This window comes from Quercus robur, chromosome 7 (assembly GCF_932294415.1).
Source record: "Quercus robur chromosome 7, dhQueRobu3.1, whole genome shotgun sequence".
Classification (NCBI taxonomy): Eukaryota; Viridiplantae; Streptophyta; class Magnoliopsida; order Fagales; family Fagaceae; genus Quercus; species Quercus robur.
Window position 1 is genome coordinate 10,363,235 of NC_065540.1, and position 19,676 is coordinate 10,382,910.

Here is a 19,676-nt window from a genome sequence, read left to right on the forward strand (position 1 = left end):
CCAAAATTCTATCTCATCCTATTTTATCATCCAAAAAACTGTTTTATCAATTATACCATACTATTTTACAATACTCCCAGCATCCCAACTTTTATTTTACAATACAACACATTAAAATAATATTTCTACGCAATAAAATAATATATCCCAAAATCCAAATAAAAACAAAAAACCAAAACCCACAGAGAGAGAGAGAGAGAGAGAGAGAGAGAGAGGAATTGATAAAGTAAGTGAATAAAATATTAGTTTTTTTTTTTTTTTTTTTTTTTTTAGAATTGAGCTAGAGTGCAATTCTACCTTTGTAGCACTATTGCAAACTTTTTTTATAATAGTTGATTTTTACAAGTCCAAATGTGTGGGAAATTTTGAACTTTTATGCTAAATTTTCTCTACATATAACAAATGTCATTCTCAATGTAAATACTGTCGAATTGCTTTATGTCATATATTTTTACTTCTGTTAGAGCATCCACGTCAGCGGATGCAAAATTTTTTGCATTTTGCATATCTAAAACCTACTTTTTCTATTTTACACATTCATTTTTACAAAACACCCACATTAATTTATCTATTTTACACATTTATTCAATAAAATATTCATTCTTTTACTTTTTTTATTATTTTCTCACTCATGGCCTCTCTCTCTCTCTCTCTCTCTCACTGCCTCACTCTCTCTCAGACCCAACCACCGTCATCATCACTCAACCGCCATCAAGCCGAAACCTAAATCTGTTTACTTGCTTTGTACTTTTTTTGTTTCTCATTCTCATGGTTGATCGGAGCCGAAACCCAAGGTTGATCGAAGCAAAGGTTGATCAGACCCATTCCTCTGTTGTGGCTGCGAAGGTTGATCGGAGCCTCCTCCGGCTCTCGCCAAAGGCAACGCCGACGAAGAGGACGCCATGTTCTCCGTTTACCAGATGGTTGAGAGCTTACAGATGTAGAAAAAAACAATGTAGAAAAAATGCTTGAAGAAAGAAAAGCTTACAGATAAGTGGTTGAAGCAAAGAGTGAATGAGGAGTGAGAGAAAGAAGGAAAAAAGAAGCAGAGACAAGAGAGAAAAAACGAGAAAAACAGAGACCAACAAGAGAGAAGAGAGAGAAAAAATTAATAAAATAATATATGGATGAGCTACAGCAACCGTGTAAATATACACGGTTACTGTAGCAAGTGTATAAATATACACATCTTTACACACTTTTAGAAGCACTGATGTGAAGTATTTTTAAGGCAAAATATATAAAAGTGGTGTCTTTTTCTATTATAAAAGATTTTCAGTGAATGCTCTTAGATTTTTATTGGGTAAAGCTAACTTTTTTGTGTATCATTTATCACGTGTCCTGTCAAAGCACAATTGTCCAACTAATCACTGGTCTTGTCAAATTAGTCCATGTGGCAAGTTGTGGCACCAGAATTATCATTTATCTTATAGTTTAAGGGAACTTTAGATATAAATTATCTAAGAATTGCCCCTAGTTTATTTGAATGATTAATTGTTTATTGAAAATAATTCTTAGCTAGTCTTGAAGCATCGAGACTACTTAAGCATTTTCATTTTTTTAGATACAATTCAAATATCAGTATTTAAAGAAGGAAAATTATACAAGAAAAATTAAATAAAAACTAAATCTATCCCTCTCTATCTTTTTTTTTTTCTTTCTTTTTTATATTTGTTACACCAAATTATGTTGTCGCTTTTACTATTATTTATTAAAAATAAATAAATAAATAAACCTAGTCAAAACTGAGGTGCCGACGCCGTACTTTTGTTGAATTGTGAGTAGGCAAAGTCCAACTGACTTGAGCTCACCCACTACAATATTTACCTTTATTTTAGTCATGATATACGGAGGTTTGAAGCTAAACCCAAGATGGCAAGATTCTCAATCTTCACATGTCCTACATTTCCTTAATCTCTATATATTTTCTTGACTTCTTGTCCAAACCAAACACTTAACACAACCCCATATATTCTCTGAAACCCAAATCACTAAATCAAGAAACATCTATGGCAGCCATGGATGCAAACTCTAGCTATGACCGCATGAAGGAGCTGAAAGAATTCGATGAGTCCAAGATGGGTGTGAAGGGTCTCTCTGACTCAGGCATCACTTCCATCCCACGCTTCTTTGTTCACCCTCCTGAAACTCTCTCTGACTTCAAAAAATCTTCTTCCACATGCACCAACATCCCCATCATCGATCTTTCCGGTATTATAAACTCCAAGGACAACGATCACCGTCTCAAAATCGTTGAACAAGTCAAAGAAGCTGCAAAAACATGGGGTTTTTTCCAAGTGATCAACCATGGTGTGCCTATATCAGTTTTAGAAGAAACCATCCACGCCATCAGAGCTTTCCATGACCAACCTCACGAGGTGAAAGCCAAGTTCTATAAGCGAGAAAACGAGCTTGGAGGTGTTATGTACATGAGCAACAATGACTTGTACCGAGCCAAATCGGCTGCGTGGCATGACTCGTTGCAAGCTTGGATGGGACCAGAGCCATTAAAGGTGGTGCAGGATTATCTCTATTTCTAGCATATTCAATCTTGGACGGGTTTAATTATTTAATTATTGCTATACACTTTCTTTTATTTTCTTTTATTATTATAATAAAAGTGATAAATGAAAACTTATCTTATTAAAAGTCTATATGTTTTAATAGATGTCACACTTTGAAAGGTTTAGTCCAACTTTTGATAAGAAAAACCCATATTCTTTATTCTTTTGTGACATGTGAGTCATAGCCTCATAGGCTAGAAGAATTCTAATACACTAATTAAAATTGACCTTTTTCTATGAATCACTTAAACAACAATGACAAGAGGTGTGTTTTAATTTTTCACAGGTGGCGGATTTACCTGAGATCTGCAGGAACGAGGTGGTTGCATGGGATAAGAGTGCAACAGAGGTAGCAGAGACTGTAATGGAGTTGTTGTGTGAAGGGTTGGGATTGGAGGCTGGAAAGTTTAAGGAATTAACGTTTTTGGATACCAGGGTTCTTGTGGGTCATTGTTATCCGTATTGTCCACAGCCAGATCTAACAGTGGGGATTACATCGCATACAGATCCAGGTGTGGTTACAGTTTTGTTGCAGAATCATGTACCTGGGTTGCAAGTCAAGCATGGTGATGAGTGGGTGAACGTTAAGCCAGTGCCTGGAGGTTTGATCATAAATGCTGGAGACTTTCTTCAGGTAAAGTGTGTGAGTAATTAATGTTAGCAAAGCAGCTAAACGCATGTTCTACTGCAAATACATATGATGTGTGTTGTCCTTAATGCACTATTTCGCCTACCATTCTATACACTCGTGTTAATAATGCCGGTCTTAGTCTTGGGAGGGTAAGATTAAAAGAAAAATTAATTCCCCATTAATCTATAGTAATTATTAATAACAAACAAAATAAATAGTTACATAGATTATAGAAAATTAACTATCATATTAAACATAATATAAATGTAAACTGTTTTTTTTTTTTTTAAATTGTATTTTACACTATTGTTCTCAACCATTCTCCTTATATTATTTAACCGTTGCACATTTTTTTTATTATAAATAATCCTGAATAATTCTTTATCAATGTAAGCAGGTAAATAATTAATAATTTATCTATTATTCTCTCATTTGGTTGTGTAATCGATTTATAATAATGCCTACTGTCAGATAAGAAGTAATGTCATGACAAAATGATACCTTTTTTTTTAGTCTTGGAACACAGGTCATACAAAATTATCATGTATTTGATCAGATATGTTCCTTATTAGTTTTGATTAGGGGTTGAAGGTCATATACCTAGAGTGATCATGTCATTTCGGTTTGGAGGCAAGGTTATAATGATTAGGCCCTAGCTACTCACATAATTTTTTACTATTCTCACTTTTTAACTTTAATATTTTAATTTCTCTTTAATTTTTTTATTTAATTGTTGAGATTGGAAGTTGCTTTTTTTTCAACTCTCAATCTCAACCATTAGAAGTTGTCGCATCAAATATAATTTTCTAGAAATTGCACATAATTTCAATTCCCTTTACACCTATAAGACTATATGAGGATGAATTCCATGCACACATGTGGAACCCATCTCATTTTGTTAGTGGGAGGTTTGGTCATATACTAAATAGTCAAATTAGAAATCTCTCTTTACAATGGAGAGTGTTGCACCCGGTGCATTTAACCTCATCCCGACTCACAAACACCTTTTAACTTTAACTTTTTTTTTTCTTTTTATTATTCAATAGTTAAGATTGAAAAATTCTTTTTTCAATTCTCAATCTCAACCATTACTAGCTATTGTATTAGGAACAATACCCTAACTATTTAACATTTTAACTTGATCTGCTCAATCATTATTGCTTATAGTTAGTAGTGTTTTTATACGTTCAATATGGCTTTCGCTAAATCAAAATCTGAAACTTTTACTAAGCCAACAAAGAATTTCTCGTAAAGTTAAAGCAACCATCAATTAGAAGAAAACTAAAATTGTTGAGAGTGAATGACATGCATCTTCTTCTTCCTCTTAACTATTGAAGTAGGGAAAACAAAGTCAATGTCAAAGTTACTATTCAACATGTAAATTTGTCGAATTTATAAAGCAAAATCCCCAATAGTCAATGTCCAAGCCCAAGCCCAATCTTATTTAGTGAGCAATCTAAGAATATTACTTGTAAAACAAGTCAATTAGCCATAGTTAATGTTAGATTAGTTTAGGGTTAATACTCTTATAAATCTCCATATTAGATTAATTGTAACATAGGATTAATTTGTTCCTTACTTATATATCAAAGATGCAACCCTGGCCGAAAAAAAAAAAAAAAAAAAAAAAAAAAAAAAAAAAAAAAAAGGATGTAACCTTGGCCTAAGGGTTTTCTTTTGTGTACGTAAACCGTGAGGCCAAACCAAGTAATTTTTTGTGTTCTCTTTTGTGTTATTCTTTCATGCTTCTATTGTCAATTATCTTCAACTCATTTAGCATTTTGTAAACATTTTCTCATATATGTGAATTCTTAATTTCAATATTATTGTTTTGACATTTTTTTCTAGATAATCTCTAATGGAGAGTACAAAAGTGTGCAACATCGAGTACTGGCCAATTCATCTAAGGAAGCACGAATCTCAATCGTCATATTTTTCAACTTAGCCAAATGGAAAGGAGATGGCTACCATGGACCTTTACCAGAATTATTGTCACCTGAAAAGCCAGCTATTTATCGAAATTTCACTAGGCAAGAATTCTTCGAGAACTTTTATAGCAAGGGCATAGATACCAAGTCTCTAATAGAGAAAATAAAAAAAAAAAATTAGAAACCCATATTATTCCATGCAAAGAATTGCACCCATAAGATTCCACGTATGGAAATATTGAATTTGGTAGAATAAAGGGGGATTTCAATCTCTATTTAATCAAATCGGCAGTACTATATTGCAGAAGATTGTGAAATTGTATAAACTAGTCGCTAACCCGTGCGATGCACGGGAAATGTATTGAGTACAATATATAATTTAATCTTTGTTTATTTTACTACAACACCAAAATTGAATTTGTAAAATAAAATCATATAGCTAAAACATTTGTTAACAGCTATACGTTTCAGACATTTATTAAACTATATTATTATTATTATTATTATTATTATTATTATTATTATTATTATTATCAACTTAACAGTATTTTAATATATGATACCAACATGCTTCAAGAAAATGTCCAACACTGAAAACAATTTCGAAAACAAACTCAACTAAACAGTTTGATGAATAAATATATTACAATCTATAATATAAGCCAAGAAATAAACTTTGAAACCAATATGAACAAAATCCACGTCAAACAAAACCATTTCGATCATTAAAAATATGACTCACTAAAGTCATGAAAAACACAGGATTCATTATCAAAAAAAAAAAAGCATCTTTAGTCTTTATAGATTTTGCCTAAGTACCCAGATACGATGACACATACTCACACAAAAAGAGACATAAACACGGACAATTAAAGAAAAAATAAGAAAAACAAAAGAGACATAAACACAGACGATTAAAGAAAAAATATAGGAAAAAAAAGTTAGGAATAGAAATATAAGATAAAGATGGGTTACCCTCAAAAAGAATAATCCATGGATATTCATTGAAATCTTCTAGATAATTTCGGATAATAGAAAAAATAAAACCCAAAAGTTATGATGTTAAAACTTCCAAAAGGCCAAAAAAAATTTAAAAAAAAAAAATCAGAAGATTCAAAGCTTCAAAAGTATTGAAATAAAACAATATATATATATATATATATATATAATATTACGCAATAGAGAAATACAATAGAAAGAAGGGAATCCATGATTATAGCTTTTCCACTTATGTATTGGACTCCTTTCCTTCTTCAGTCAATGCATCAAGGTTAGTGTTATTTGATTTGTTCAATAAAAATTTGAAGATTTAATTAAAAGATTCAAGCCCAGCAATTAAATAAACAAAACAACAATTGACAAACTTATAAGAAAAAGCAACAAATCTATAATTTTTATTGAAAAAATCAAATAACCCTAACCTTGATGCATTGACCGAAGAAGGAGAGGAGTCCAATACATAAGTGGAATAAGTGAATTGTGAAGCATGAGCCACCCTCAAAAAAATTCTTGAAGAAAAATAAGTTTTAAGAAGAAAATTGTGTTGCGGCAAAAATAAGTTTTTGGGGCTTAGGTTTTCTAGGCAAGCAATTCTTAAATAGGAGAGAGTAAAGGCGGTGGGAGAGTGTCCTTATTTGGCTAGAAGTCTAATTTGCATTGGAAAAGGAAAACAGTGATGAGGTGGAAAATTTAATTTAATTTAAATATTGTGCTGACGTGGAAAATTGTGAGAGTTTTAAAAACTTCGATTTTATATATATATATATATATATAGATTAAGCTTATCTAAATTACAAGCTTTGTTATGCCTATATAGAAACAACTGTAGCAAACTAACTATTTACAAGGCTGTCCAATCAAAGCTAAACACGTGTCTATCACTAACTGACTTATTTACATAATATAAGCTTAACAATACGACTTGTAGCAATGCACAGAGTTCTTCATAAACGACTGCCGTGTCGCTGTTTTGTATTCTTCTTTTTCAAATTTAAAAACGCTCAATGAGCAATTTTCTCTTTCAATTCTATTTTGTTCTTTTTGCTGGGTTTAGAATTTAGCATTATTGGGGAACGGGAGCCTGAGTAGTAAGGGGTACAAAATACGGTGTTTACATTAAGTGCATGTGTTATTGTCAAACTAAAATCCTTCCAAAATATTGTATTCAATATTGTGATACACTCATAAGTCATAATTTAGTTTGCAAGATTGGGTTAAAACAAAAATAAAACTTAAGTACAATTCTTTAAACGTTGTACCTTGAATTCCACAACTGAATTCAATCTCATGGTTATATTAATGAATCTAAAGCTTTTACAACAATATTTTCCTAATTTTTTTGTGATTTCCTTTTGGTATCGAACACCTTTTGCCATGCTGGCAACGAAGGGCTATAGAAAATTGAGATATGGTTTTCGGATCACATTCAACCAGTACTTCCTTACACAAGCTTTCTTACTTTGTTAATAATGGAGAATGGGTCTGGGCTTCAGCTCCAGGCCTCCAGCTAGGTCAGAAAGCTCTGGATCTAAAAATTGAAATTAAAGTGTGTTCTAGTACTATATTATAATCAATTTCAATGTGACTTCTTGACGTGCATCAATGATATATATGGCCGGCAGTGTCTACTTCACACATTCAATTATACATTCGTACGCATAAATGTCACGTGGCAAAATAAGATGTGTGCACTAATCATTATCCAAGTCGCATATGGTAAGTTCATCACAGCTGTAACTGCATTGATATGAAACCTGCATGTGATCACCAAAACCAAAGAGCCAACAAACCTGGGCTCAAAATAAGTGATTGATTTTAAGTACATTTAAAAAAGATAACAATATGTGAGACAAATCAAGTTCAAGACCATGAAAGGCCACATTTTAGTGCAAAATTTAGTAGAACTTTCCCATGTGATGAATGATGATTGATGAGGCTCAAATGTAATTGCCTAAAACCAATCGTGTACAGGCCTCTTATTGGCCCGAACCAAAATCAGTGGCAACTACCATTTCTAATTGATTGAATGTTTATAATTTGTTTTTTTTTTTTTTATTATAATTCTTGTGATATCAGATGTGGCGAATTACAATTTCAAACTTGGGTTTTAACTCATTTTGCTAATGAGTAATGATATAGAAACAATAAATTTTATAATATTTTCATAACAGTTAAATGAACAGATAATGATTTCCAGTCCATTTCACAAAAACTGTACGTCAAATCCATTCTACAATTGACAATAAAAGTTCAACAGCATATATAACACACTGAAGCAGCCATAGACACAGACACTCTTTTTCCAGTGGTGAGTAGTAAAATATATTCCTTAATCATGTAGTGGCAGCAATGAATTTACTATGTCATATAATTGGTACATCAACCCTGCTATATAACTTCTTATTAAGCCCTCAAAACCAATGGCAATTAGAGTTTTAACATAAACAAGAAATTAGTAAGCTCTGATGTTGGATAGTCTATAGGACTTGGATTTCTCTACTGTTTGAGGAAATAGTAAAGCCTTAATTAAATTAGAATTATTATTTTTTAAATAGAAAATGAATTCAAAGGAGCTAACACATATATCTTTCCCTTATGAAAATTTAAATCTTCATAATAAAATAATCCCTCTTCATTTTATAACAAATAGAGAAAATCTTAATTTGAGATTGTTGTGAATAATCATTTTACATAAAATTAAAGACAAAAATCAACATAAAGAATTTAGAAACTAATAGCACTCATTTTTTTTTTTTTTAACTTTAGAAATAAATAGTGCTCATTAAAACTTCAAAAACTAAAAGCGTTCAATAGATAAACTATGTTACCCACCCCCAAAATTGTCCTCTACCTTTTTTTTTTTTTTTTTTGGTAAATAGGATAATATCATTAACTAACAAAAAACAATAGAAGAGCGTCTACGCTCATACACAGTCCCAGTAGCATCAAGGTTAATCAAGAGAGCTACATCCACAGGAGGGGAATGAAAAATAACAAGATCTTGAGGCAGCAAGGTGCCTCTTCTAGCAAGGGCATCGGCACACTTGTTTGCCTCTCTGTAGCAATGCTGAATTCTGGTCCTCAGAATCTTTTGCAAACCTTCTATACAGTCTGCAATAATCACATCATTACGCAAAGGTCCACCACTACCTTTTTAAACTAGATTCACCACAAGCTTAGCATCTAATTCAAATATGACATTAGTCAAATTTAGTGCAATGCAAAGGTTAATCCCATCCTGGAGTGCCCATAATTCAGCAGCCACGCTGGTGGTATGACCAAGGGCTCAGGCATAGCCACTTACCCATTCTCCACGGGAGTTACGGATGATACCTCCTCCACCAACCATACTAGGATTGCCCAACAATGACCCATCTAAATTCAACTTAAACCAATCGTTTTGGGGGGGGGGGGGGGGGGGGGGGGGGGGGGGGGGGGGGGGTGTGTTGCCACTGCACCTGGATGACAAATAGAGTGCGTTGGAGCTTTTTGTTCAAGCCGAGGAAAGCAAATTCCGAAGCTTTGGCTAGAGTTTCCACCTTTAAGGATTTTTGGGGAGCTGAATCTCTAAAAATCACTTTGTTGCGTCTGAGCCAAAGGCACCACACTCCAAATGGAAAAAGGATGCTCCAAGATATACCAAATAATGACGAGTGATAATTGGTTCAATTAATTCTAGGCCAGTCCAATAAATTGGTACCATAGAATGTGCTGGTTTGGATCGGTATAGGAAAGGAATCCCAGAATTCTTTGGCAAGAGGGCAGTCACGCAATATGAGGATGATTGATTCAACATCCACGTTACACAGTGGACAAGAGATGGGAACAGCAAGCCCCCTCGCACCAAAGAACTTCTCTAGCGGGAATACTTTTATGTATGCACTGCCAAAGGAAACACTTGTTCTTAGGTAGAGTAATAGTTTTCCAAACCCAATTTCCCATAAATGACTCATACAAATGGGCATCCTGAACTGCACAAGCCAGATTATAAGCCTCCTTCAGATCAAACTCCCCATTAGGAGAAGAACACCAAGAAATATTGTCTCCACTTGCTGCTGACATTGGAATAGGGGTTGCTTTGATTCTCTGCCTTAGGGAGTATCACCTGTAGTGCAGTGCAGACTAGCTGGGTGTCCCTCTAATTCAATATCATGTCATGGATAGGCACTTGCAACACTTCTTCCTCAGCTAAGTGGAGATCTGCTCTTAATTTATTGCTCAATCAAAATTCACCTTTATCACATCCAGCGTTGATAATATATCCCTAGTTTGGTTCTACTTGAACTTTTGTTCAAACTTGAAACAATTGTGACTTTGTGAGCCTGTTATATCTTCCAGGCCTTCATGGAAAATAGCTCGAGATTGTTATCACTCATCAATGGACGGAGCTAAGTATTGACCAAGGGGGGCTTTAGCCCCCCCTGATCTCAAGAAATTTTCCTTAGTAGTATAAATGAGTTGGAGGGACAGATGCCCTCATCTAATTAACATCTTCAAGGACAGGTTACAAAGGTGGAGCCACAATAGCAAAACATGAAGCATATCTCATTATTCTCCTCTTTAATTTTATTTTATTTTATTTTATTTTTTTTTTTTTTTTGAGAAAGAGTTTCAACTTATGGCATCCACTCCTGATGATAGCTCTTTATTCTCTCTTTAGAAAATTAGACTCACTTATACTAGTTAATGTTAGACCCTTTAATTGACTAGATTAGTAACTTAAGAAAAAACTGACTTGATTATTATAACTAGTTAAACAGGCTACAAAGGTGGAGCCACAACAGCACTACGACACTATTTAGTTTCTTGTTTGTGACACATTGTAATTATGTGTTGATTTTTTAAAATTATTATCTTGTTTTCTTTTATTTAGCAACCATAATTAGCTTTTGTAGTTAAAAATAGGATTCATAATAAAATTGAAGATGATTTTTAGACAAATTGCTGTTACATTTTGTAATGATTTTTGACATTTAAAAGAATGACTTCTCTTTTAATAAATAATTGTGTTGCAAAGTATTTAAAAATATTTATTTTGTGTCCTTTTTGTTGTTGGCATTTTGTTAGTACTAAATGAATGTTAATTTAGATTTTTATAAAATAAATTGTTTTTACTTCGCCCCTAAATTGAACTTCTAGCTTCATCCTTGTCAGTGCCTTTCTCCATAACATGAAATCGGGCTATCCTTTACAAAGGGTTTACAAAGAAACTATAAAATAAAAATAAAAGGCTAAATAAACAACGAATGTTAAAAGATTTTTTTGGGTAAATAAAGTTTACAATTTTATATAAAGTTATTATTCTGTTTGTTTCGACAAAAAATATTTACAGAGGTAAAATATTTTCAATAACAGTAGTGTTTAGAAGTATACATAAAAATGTTTTAACAACAATTTCATCACACAAAAATAATAATGTCACAAATAACTGAACCCCCTACCCCCACCCACCCCCCCCCCCCCCTCCAAAAAAAAAAAATTCAAAATCATTAAACATGCTGACAATGATGGTAATCTACTCCTTATCACCACTATTGATAACTCTATTGATGTTGGGTCCCATTCTTTGTGTGTGGAGGTTAGAAGAGCACAAAAAGACAATTCCTTTTGGTTAAGAGGTGAAGGAAATGATAAGCACTTGGTCTCATTAATACTTTGAATAGCTGATCGAAATAATAAATATATTTCGGTCAAAATGGGCATTTGCTCCTTTCGCACAAAAGATATAATAAATATCCATATTCTGAAACTATTTAGCAAAATGTCTATATTTTGAAACTCAATTTTTAGAAAATCGAATTTCAATGAAATTCTCAATTTGATGAAAATTGAGTAATGTGAGAAATTTTACGTAGAACTCGAGTTCCATGTTTTTTTTTTTTTTAAGTTTGATTTCACATAACTCAATTTTCTAAAAATCGAGTTTCGAAAAACTCGATTTTTAGAAAATCAAATTTAACACATGGGCATATTACTAGATAGTTTCAGAATATGGGCATTTTGCTGGAAAGTTTTGGCGAAAGGGGCAAATGCCCATTTTGACCAAACGTTTAATCCTAAATCTTTAGAACTTAACACTTTTTAGCATATAGCCAAGATTCGAATCCTAGATCTCTTTATTTAACACAAAAAAGTTTTACATGTTAAGCTAAATGAAGAAACTTTTTTTTTGTGACTTTAAACATACAATCATTATCAAAATTGTTAATTTCTTGCCATCATGGATACACAAATTTTCATGTAAGTCATCAGACTCGTATGATTAATTTCCCTACAACACATCAGATAAAGTTTGAGCCATTCAACTAATTGTGGGAGTCATTTCCGCATGTTTGGAGTAGCAGGACAAAAATCAATTATTCTATTTCTGTTCTTTTCCTCTTTTTCCTTTTCTTCTTCGTCCCACTGTCCACGTACATGAACTTCACTTTTTCTCCTCTGTGTTCTATCATTTAGGTCAAATGGTTGGTTGGTATGTAAATGTATCATTGTACGATCTTTCAATTTCCTTCTCTCTCCCTTCACGTCCACATGAATTTTCTTTTAATTGTTACATACGTACGTTGTTTGATTAGGGCCACATTAGTTGGCCAATATATTATTGGCCAAGATTCTCAATATATATATATATATATATATTATTGGCCAACATATTTGGATGTAACATGGATTTGAATTTATATTCTTAATAAATCAGATGAGTTCTAATTTTTAATATATATATATATATATATATTAGAGACAGAGAGTAACTATTATTGAAATATTTCATTTTTCATTCTGTTAATCAAATTGAAATGAGATTAGATATGGAATTCACAATATCATATACTATATAATAAAAGTTAAGCTTAAAAACAGTGGTTGTGCCAAGTGGCTTCACTAAATTGCAGAAATTTTTTTAGATTTTTAGATTTTAAGAAAAAATATATACAATTTTTCTTCTCCTATAATTTCTAAGTTGATAAAAATCTTAATTTGATTACAATCCAAATTCTTCATCTAATCCATATTTTTTACAATATATTTGTTCTTATTAATTTCTTTGGATAAAATAACAATAAATGTTTTAACAAAATGTGTAACCTACAATAAGTATTTTCTAAAATTTCAAAAAGAGATTAAATTTAGTTAGTTGGTCTATCTAAAATATTATCAGCAAAGCCTAAAATGAATAGGATAGAATTACCTAAAAAAAAGGGACAAAATTTCAATAAATAAAAAATACATAAAATAAAGCAAATAAGATAGAATTAAAAAAAATTTAAAAAGATAGAATTGAATACTATTGCGTATCAACATACGTTCATTTTTGTTAATTTTTTTAAGTTCCTTTTTTTTTTGGATAAATATGCATTTTATGTCATCTTTTTCCTAATAATCAAGTAACAAAGGAAAGTAGTATTTGATTTACAACTACAACTACATTTGTGCCTAGGCCAAAATGGGCATTTGTCCCTTTTGCCCAAAAAATATTGCAAAATGCCCATGTTCTGAAACTATCTAGCAAAATCGAGTTCCATAATTTTTTTTTTTTTTTTTTTAAGTTTGATTGCCTATAACTCGATTTTCTAAAAATCGAGTTTCAAAACAGAGATATTTTGCTACATCTTTTGGGCAAAAGAGGCAAAAGTCCATTTTTGCCAATATATTTCTAACATAGGTCATTGTTGGTGGTGCCAATTAGATCTTAGAGCCAGTGATAGGTAGGAGAGAGGGATCAAAGGTAGCTGGGTTATTGAGAGAAAACTAAAAGGGAGCAAGAGCATGAGAGGGAGAGAGCACGTAAAATGTTTTACCAAAATTTCAAGTATAAAACATTTTACACAAATTTTCCCAGATTGATTTGATTGACTAAAAAAATTTTACTTTGATCAAATATTTTACATCGAAACAAACAAAATCAATATCATTTTCACTATTCAGTTTATAAAGCCCATTATACATCACCAATTAAATATCATTAAAAATTTGTGAAATATAATAGCGTTTCATATAGGAAACACACTCCTCTCTACAACTTGAGAAATTATTACCCAGAACAATATATCCTTTTCATATCAAAAACTGTTAATTTCATCTATTTCGTGATCTAAATTTTACTTATGGATCTAACAATGCACAGATGTGGTATAGACTGTCATGTTTTTACACTGTTGGATCTAATATGGACCATGAGAAAAAATAAAATGGACAAAATTTGAAATACAAAAAATCCTTTCCCTCAACTCAGTGTCACAGGTGCCTGAGAATGTAATAATTTCTCCTACAATTCAATTAGGAAACTATTAATCTATCACTCTTTATCTTTTAATTTTTGGGAGAATACCTTTTTTGCTCCTTATATTTTTCTCATTTTTATCCCTATTTTTTTTTTTTTTTTTGGTTAAATATCCCTATTTTTTTGTAGTTCCTATTTAGGTCCTTATATTTTTCAACTCATTCTCAATGTAATCTCTACTATCATGTCATTAATGAAAAGCACCTACGTGGCATACGAAATACACCACTAGTAGTCTGGAACGGTTGAAGCTAACATGGTATATAAAATAATATTAAAAAATTTTAATTAACAATAAATTAAAAAAGCCAACTCAGCATACACGTACTCATCCCATGGGAAATTATTGAATACTCCTGTAATATTCTAAATATATACTTCTTCCTCTTACATAATGATAAATTTCACAAATTAAATTCATAATAAAACCCATAATTTAGGTGAGATGAAGAAGTATGTATTTATGGCAGTGCAAGTTCAATAATTTTCCATCTGCATATATTCTTGACCTCTTGTCCAAAACACTAACACTAGTTCACAATCCATATCCTCTGAAACCCAAATCACTAAATTAAGAAACATATATGGCAGCCATGGATGCAACCTCTGGCTATGACCGCATGAAGGAGCTGAAAGAATTCGATGAGTCCAAGATGGGTGTGAAGGGTCTCTCTGACTCAGGCATCACTTCCATCCCACGCTTCTTTGTTCACCCTCCTGAAACTCTCTCTGACTTCAAAAAATCTTCTTCCACATGCACCAACATCCCCATCATCGATCTTTCCGGTATTATAAACTCCAAGGACAACGATCACCGTCTCAAAATCGTTGAACAAGTCAAAGAAGCTGCAAAAACATGGGGTTTTTTCCAAGTGATCAACCATGGTGTGCCTATATCAGTTTTAGACGAAACCATCCACGCCATCAGAGCTTTCCATGACCAACCACACGAGGTGAAAGCCAAGTTCTATAAGCGAGAAAACGAGCTTGGAGGTGTTATGTACACGAGCAACAATGACTTGTACCGAGCCAAATCGGCTGCGTGGCATGACTCGTTGCAAGCTTGGATGGGACCAGAGCCATTAAAGGTGGTGCAAGATTATCTCTATTTCTCGCATATTCAATCTTGGACGGGTTTAATTATTTAATTATTACTATACACTTTCTTTTATTATTATAATAAAAGTGATAAATGAAAACTTATCTTATTAAAAGTCTATATGTTTGAATAGATGTCACACTTTGAAAGGTTTAGTCCAACTTTTGAAATGAAAAACCCATATTCTTTGTTCTTTGTGAAATGTGAGTCATAGCCTCATAGGCTAGAAGAATTCTAATACAGTACTAATTAAAATTGACTTTTTTCTATGAATCACTTAAACAACAATGACAAAAGGTATGTTTTAATTTTTCACAGGTGGCCGATTTACCTGAGATCTGCAGGAACGAGGTGGTTGCATGGGATAAGAGTGCAACAGAGGTAGCAGAGACTGTAATGGAGTTGTTGTGTGAAGGGTTGGGATTGGAGGCTGGAAAGTTTAAGGAATTAACGTTTTTGGATGCTAGGGTTCTTGTGGGTCATTGTTATCCGTATTGTCCACAGCCAGATCTAACAGTGGGGATTACGTCGCATACAGATCCAGGTGTGATTACAGTTTTGTTGCAGAATCATGTACCTGGGTTGCAAGTCAAGCATGGTGATGAGTGGGTGAACGTTAAGCCAGTGCCTGGAGGTTTGATCATAAATGCTGGAGACTTTCTTCAGGTAAAGTGTGTGAGTAATTAATGTTAGCAAAGCAGCTAAACGCATGTTCTACTGCAAATACATATGATGTGTGTTGTCCTTAATGCACTATTTCGCCTACCATTCTATACACTCGTGTTAATAATGCCGGTCTTATTCTTGGGAGGGTAAGATTAAAAAAAAAAAAATTTTTAAAAAATTTATAGTAATTATTAATAACAAAATAAATTAATAGTTAAATCGAAATTTAACTATCATATAAAACATAATATAAATGTAAACTATATTTTTTTTAATTGTATTTTACTCTATTGTTCTCGACCATTCTCCTTTGTTTATTTTACCGTTGCATAAATTTTATTTTATTTTAAATAATCTTGAATATATCTTAATCAATGTAAGCAACCAAATAATTAATAATTTATCTATTGTTCTCTCATTTAGTTGTGTGGTCGATTTTTAATAATGCCTATTGTCAGATAAGTAATGTCACGACAAAATGATACCTTTTTTTTTTTTTTTTTTTTGAGTCTTAGAACACAGGTCAATTAATTTTTTTTTAAGTCAATGAACACAGGTCGATTTTTAGTAGTTTTTTTTATATGTTCAATATGGCTTTTGCTAAATCTAAATCTGAAACTTTTACTTTGCCAACAAAGAATTTCTCGTAAAGTTAAAGCAGCCGTCAATTAGAAGAAAACTAAAATTGTTGAGTGAATGTACATGCATCTTCATCTTCCTCTTGATTATTGATACAAAATTAGGGAAAACAAAGTAAATGTCAAAGTTACGTTTCAACATGTAAGTTCGTATAATTTTTATAGCAAAATTTCCAAGTAGTTAATGCCCAAGCCCGATCTTACTTGGTGTGCAATTCAAGAATATTACTTGTACAACAAGTCAATTAATCATAGTTAATGTAAGATTAGTTTAAGGTTAATACTCTTATAAATGCCCATGTTGAATTAATTATAAGTTGTAACATTGGGTTAATTTGTTACATATATATATATATATATATTTTCTTCGTGCACGTAAGTTATAAGCCCAAACCACATAATTTTGTGTGTTCTCTCTTGTATTATTCTTTCATTCTTCTACAATCTATTATCTTCAATTTATTTAACATTTAGTAACATTTTCTCATATATGTCAATTCTTTATTTCAATATTATTGTTTTTTATTTTTTTTTCAAGATAATCTCTAATGGAGAGTACAAAAGTGTACAACATCGAGTACTGGCCAATTCATATAAGGAAGCACGAATCTCAATTGTCATATTTTTCAACTTTAGCAAATGGAAAGGAGATGGCTACTATGGACCTTTGCCAGAATTGTTGTCACCCGAAAAGCCAGCTATTTATCGAAATTTTACTTCACAAGAATTCTTCGAGAATTTTTATGGCAAGGGCATAGATACCAAGTCTCTAATAGAGAAAATTAAAATACAAAATTAGAAATCCGTATTATTCCATGTAAATAATTGCACCTATAAGATTGCACGTATGGGAATTTTGAATTTGGTAGAATAAAAGGGGATTTCGCTCTCCATTAAATCAAATCTGCAGTACTATATATGTAAAATAAAATCTTCACTTTGTGTGCAAGTGGATGATAGAGCTAGAGGGGAAAGAGTGGCCTCACTGCTCATTGGCCACACTTGAATATATAATCACTAAGAAGAGAAATCCATGAAGGCCCCACTGTATATAAATTATTTCATGCTTAGCAGTGCTCTAGCTCAGCTGATCTGATCAAGAAATATTTTCTCTTACTGCTTTAATGCTCTCTCTGTTACTTCTGCTCTCGCTAGTAACTTATAAATTCAATAATTCAATTCTTAGTTACCTATAAAACGTATTACATTCTTATTATTGCTCCCAGGAAGTGGTTCTTAATTCTTCAAGCGACATGTAAAAAAAATGACTGTCAAGAATCAAGATAGTGTAATGCTATCTTCTCAAAAATAAAAATAAAAAATAAAAATAAAAAAGAAGAAGAGAAGAAGATAGTGTAATGCTACATGAAGACACAGTAAGAGCCTTGTGACGAGTTCTCCTTTGGATTGGTGAGTTAAGTTTTGAGCTATAGCGCATAGGTGATAGGACATTAAATACACTCTTCTCCTAAAACGTCTGCTAAAAATTCAAATGAAAGAATCCAAGTTGATCAATTTTTTTTTCATTCAATTTTTTTTTTCTTTTTGCTTGGTCTGTGTTATTTTCAAATTGAAGTCCTTCCAAAATCTTGCATTCAATATTGTGATGCATGCATAATTTAGTTTGTAAGATTGGGCTAAAATGAAGGTAAGAATACAGTTTTTTAGGTGATGTTCCGTATGGTTCTATCTATAGATTTTGATCTTTAAAAGACATTGATAAAATAGTACTGTTTTTCTTTATTACTGTACAAATGAATTTTGACATATAAAAGGGATAACAATATGTGTCCATTTGAGAATAATCTATCTAGTATTTTATTGAAAATTTTTTGTTAAAGCATGTTAAAGTATATTTATATCTAAAAAAAAGTGAGAAAAAAGAAAAAGAAAATACAGGATAAAATAAAAGAGTAAGAAAAAAGTTAGGTTTAAAACTAAAAACTAAAATTGACGCTAAACCTACTCGTAATTATTATAATTATGATATAAAAATGAGCACATCAAACATGAAATAAATATAAATTATTGAGTAGGTGGAGTGGGGTACAAAGTGAAAGTAATGGAACATGAGAGACGACAAAAAGAATTCCATCAAAGGTACCACAACTAGTCAAATCAAATACAGGACTACAGGAGATGGTTATTATGTGACTCATCTGGTGGGCTTGGACGCCAGCAATGTATAAGCATTTCGTGAGGCATTAATTTTTATGGCAAGTGTTTCGACTCTGATTTACGATTAGGTCTTGATATCTTTAACATAATTCAACCACATTATTGCGTTATAAAAACCGATATTATTTTTTTCTGTGACAATAAAATTCAACTATAACTTCAGGTCAAAAGTATATACCTAAATTCAAGTCAAAAGTTTATCACTCAGCTTCACCCACTTCCCAAAACAGTAAACATTATTTGGGCAGCAGCAATGTTTTCGTTGAAAAGATTGCCTTTCTCATTATAAAGTAACGGAGCTTGAGAGAGCAACCATGTCTGAATTTTTTTTTTTTTTTTTTTTTTTTTGAGACCAACCATGTCTGAATTCGCTTCCACTTTATTCACTTTATTCATGTCGGCAGATACATGCAGTGTACGAAAATATACCTAATCTTATGGTGTCAGCGAACTCCTGTGAGTAACCACAACTAGGTAGGCTAACACGTATGATGATGGCTATTATGTGGAGGAGGTATATCGATTATTCTGTGCATGTATCCTCTCTCCTACGTAAAAGTGAACCTCACATGTGTGAGGTCTACTTTTATTTGAGAGAGAGAGAGAAAGAGAGAGAGAGAGGAAACATACACGATACATGGCATATTTTTTCCTATTATGTGACTACTGGCATTGATTTTCTCAGGAAAGTC

At 32.2% G+C, this 19,676-nt stretch overlaps 1 protein-coding gene across 4 annotated transcripts; it reads left to right on the plus strand.

Moving 5' to 3' along the window:
- The first annotated feature begins 1,847 nt into the window (after nt 1-1,847).
- On the plus strand, nt 1,848-17,931 carry LOC126692169 (1-aminocyclopropane-1-carboxylate oxidase homolog 4-like). Of its 4 annotated transcripts, XM_050387673.1 has the most exons (4): nt 1,853-2,378; nt 15,357-15,491; nt 15,821-16,168; nt 17,345-17,931. In XM_050387673.1, exons 1-4 carry the CDS (start codon nt 2,010-2,012, stop codon nt 17,603-17,605), a joined length of 1,113 nt encoding a protein of 370 aa, XP_050243630.1. In that variant the 5' UTR covers nt 1,853-2,009; the 3' UTR covers nt 17,606-17,931. The 4 variants fall into 4 exon arrangements, with proteins under 4 accessions (XP_050243628.1, XP_050243629.1, XP_050243630.1 ...); XM_050387671.1 differs by lacking the exons at nt 15,357-15,491; nt 15,821-16,168; nt 17,345-17,931 and adding exons at nt 2,851-3,198; nt 5,044-5,510 and having other exon boundaries at nt 1,848-2,513; XM_050387672.1 differs by lacking the exon at nt 15,357-15,491 and having other exon boundaries at nt 1,852-2,513.
- The last annotated feature ends 1,745 nt before the right edge of the window (nt 17,932-19,676 follow it).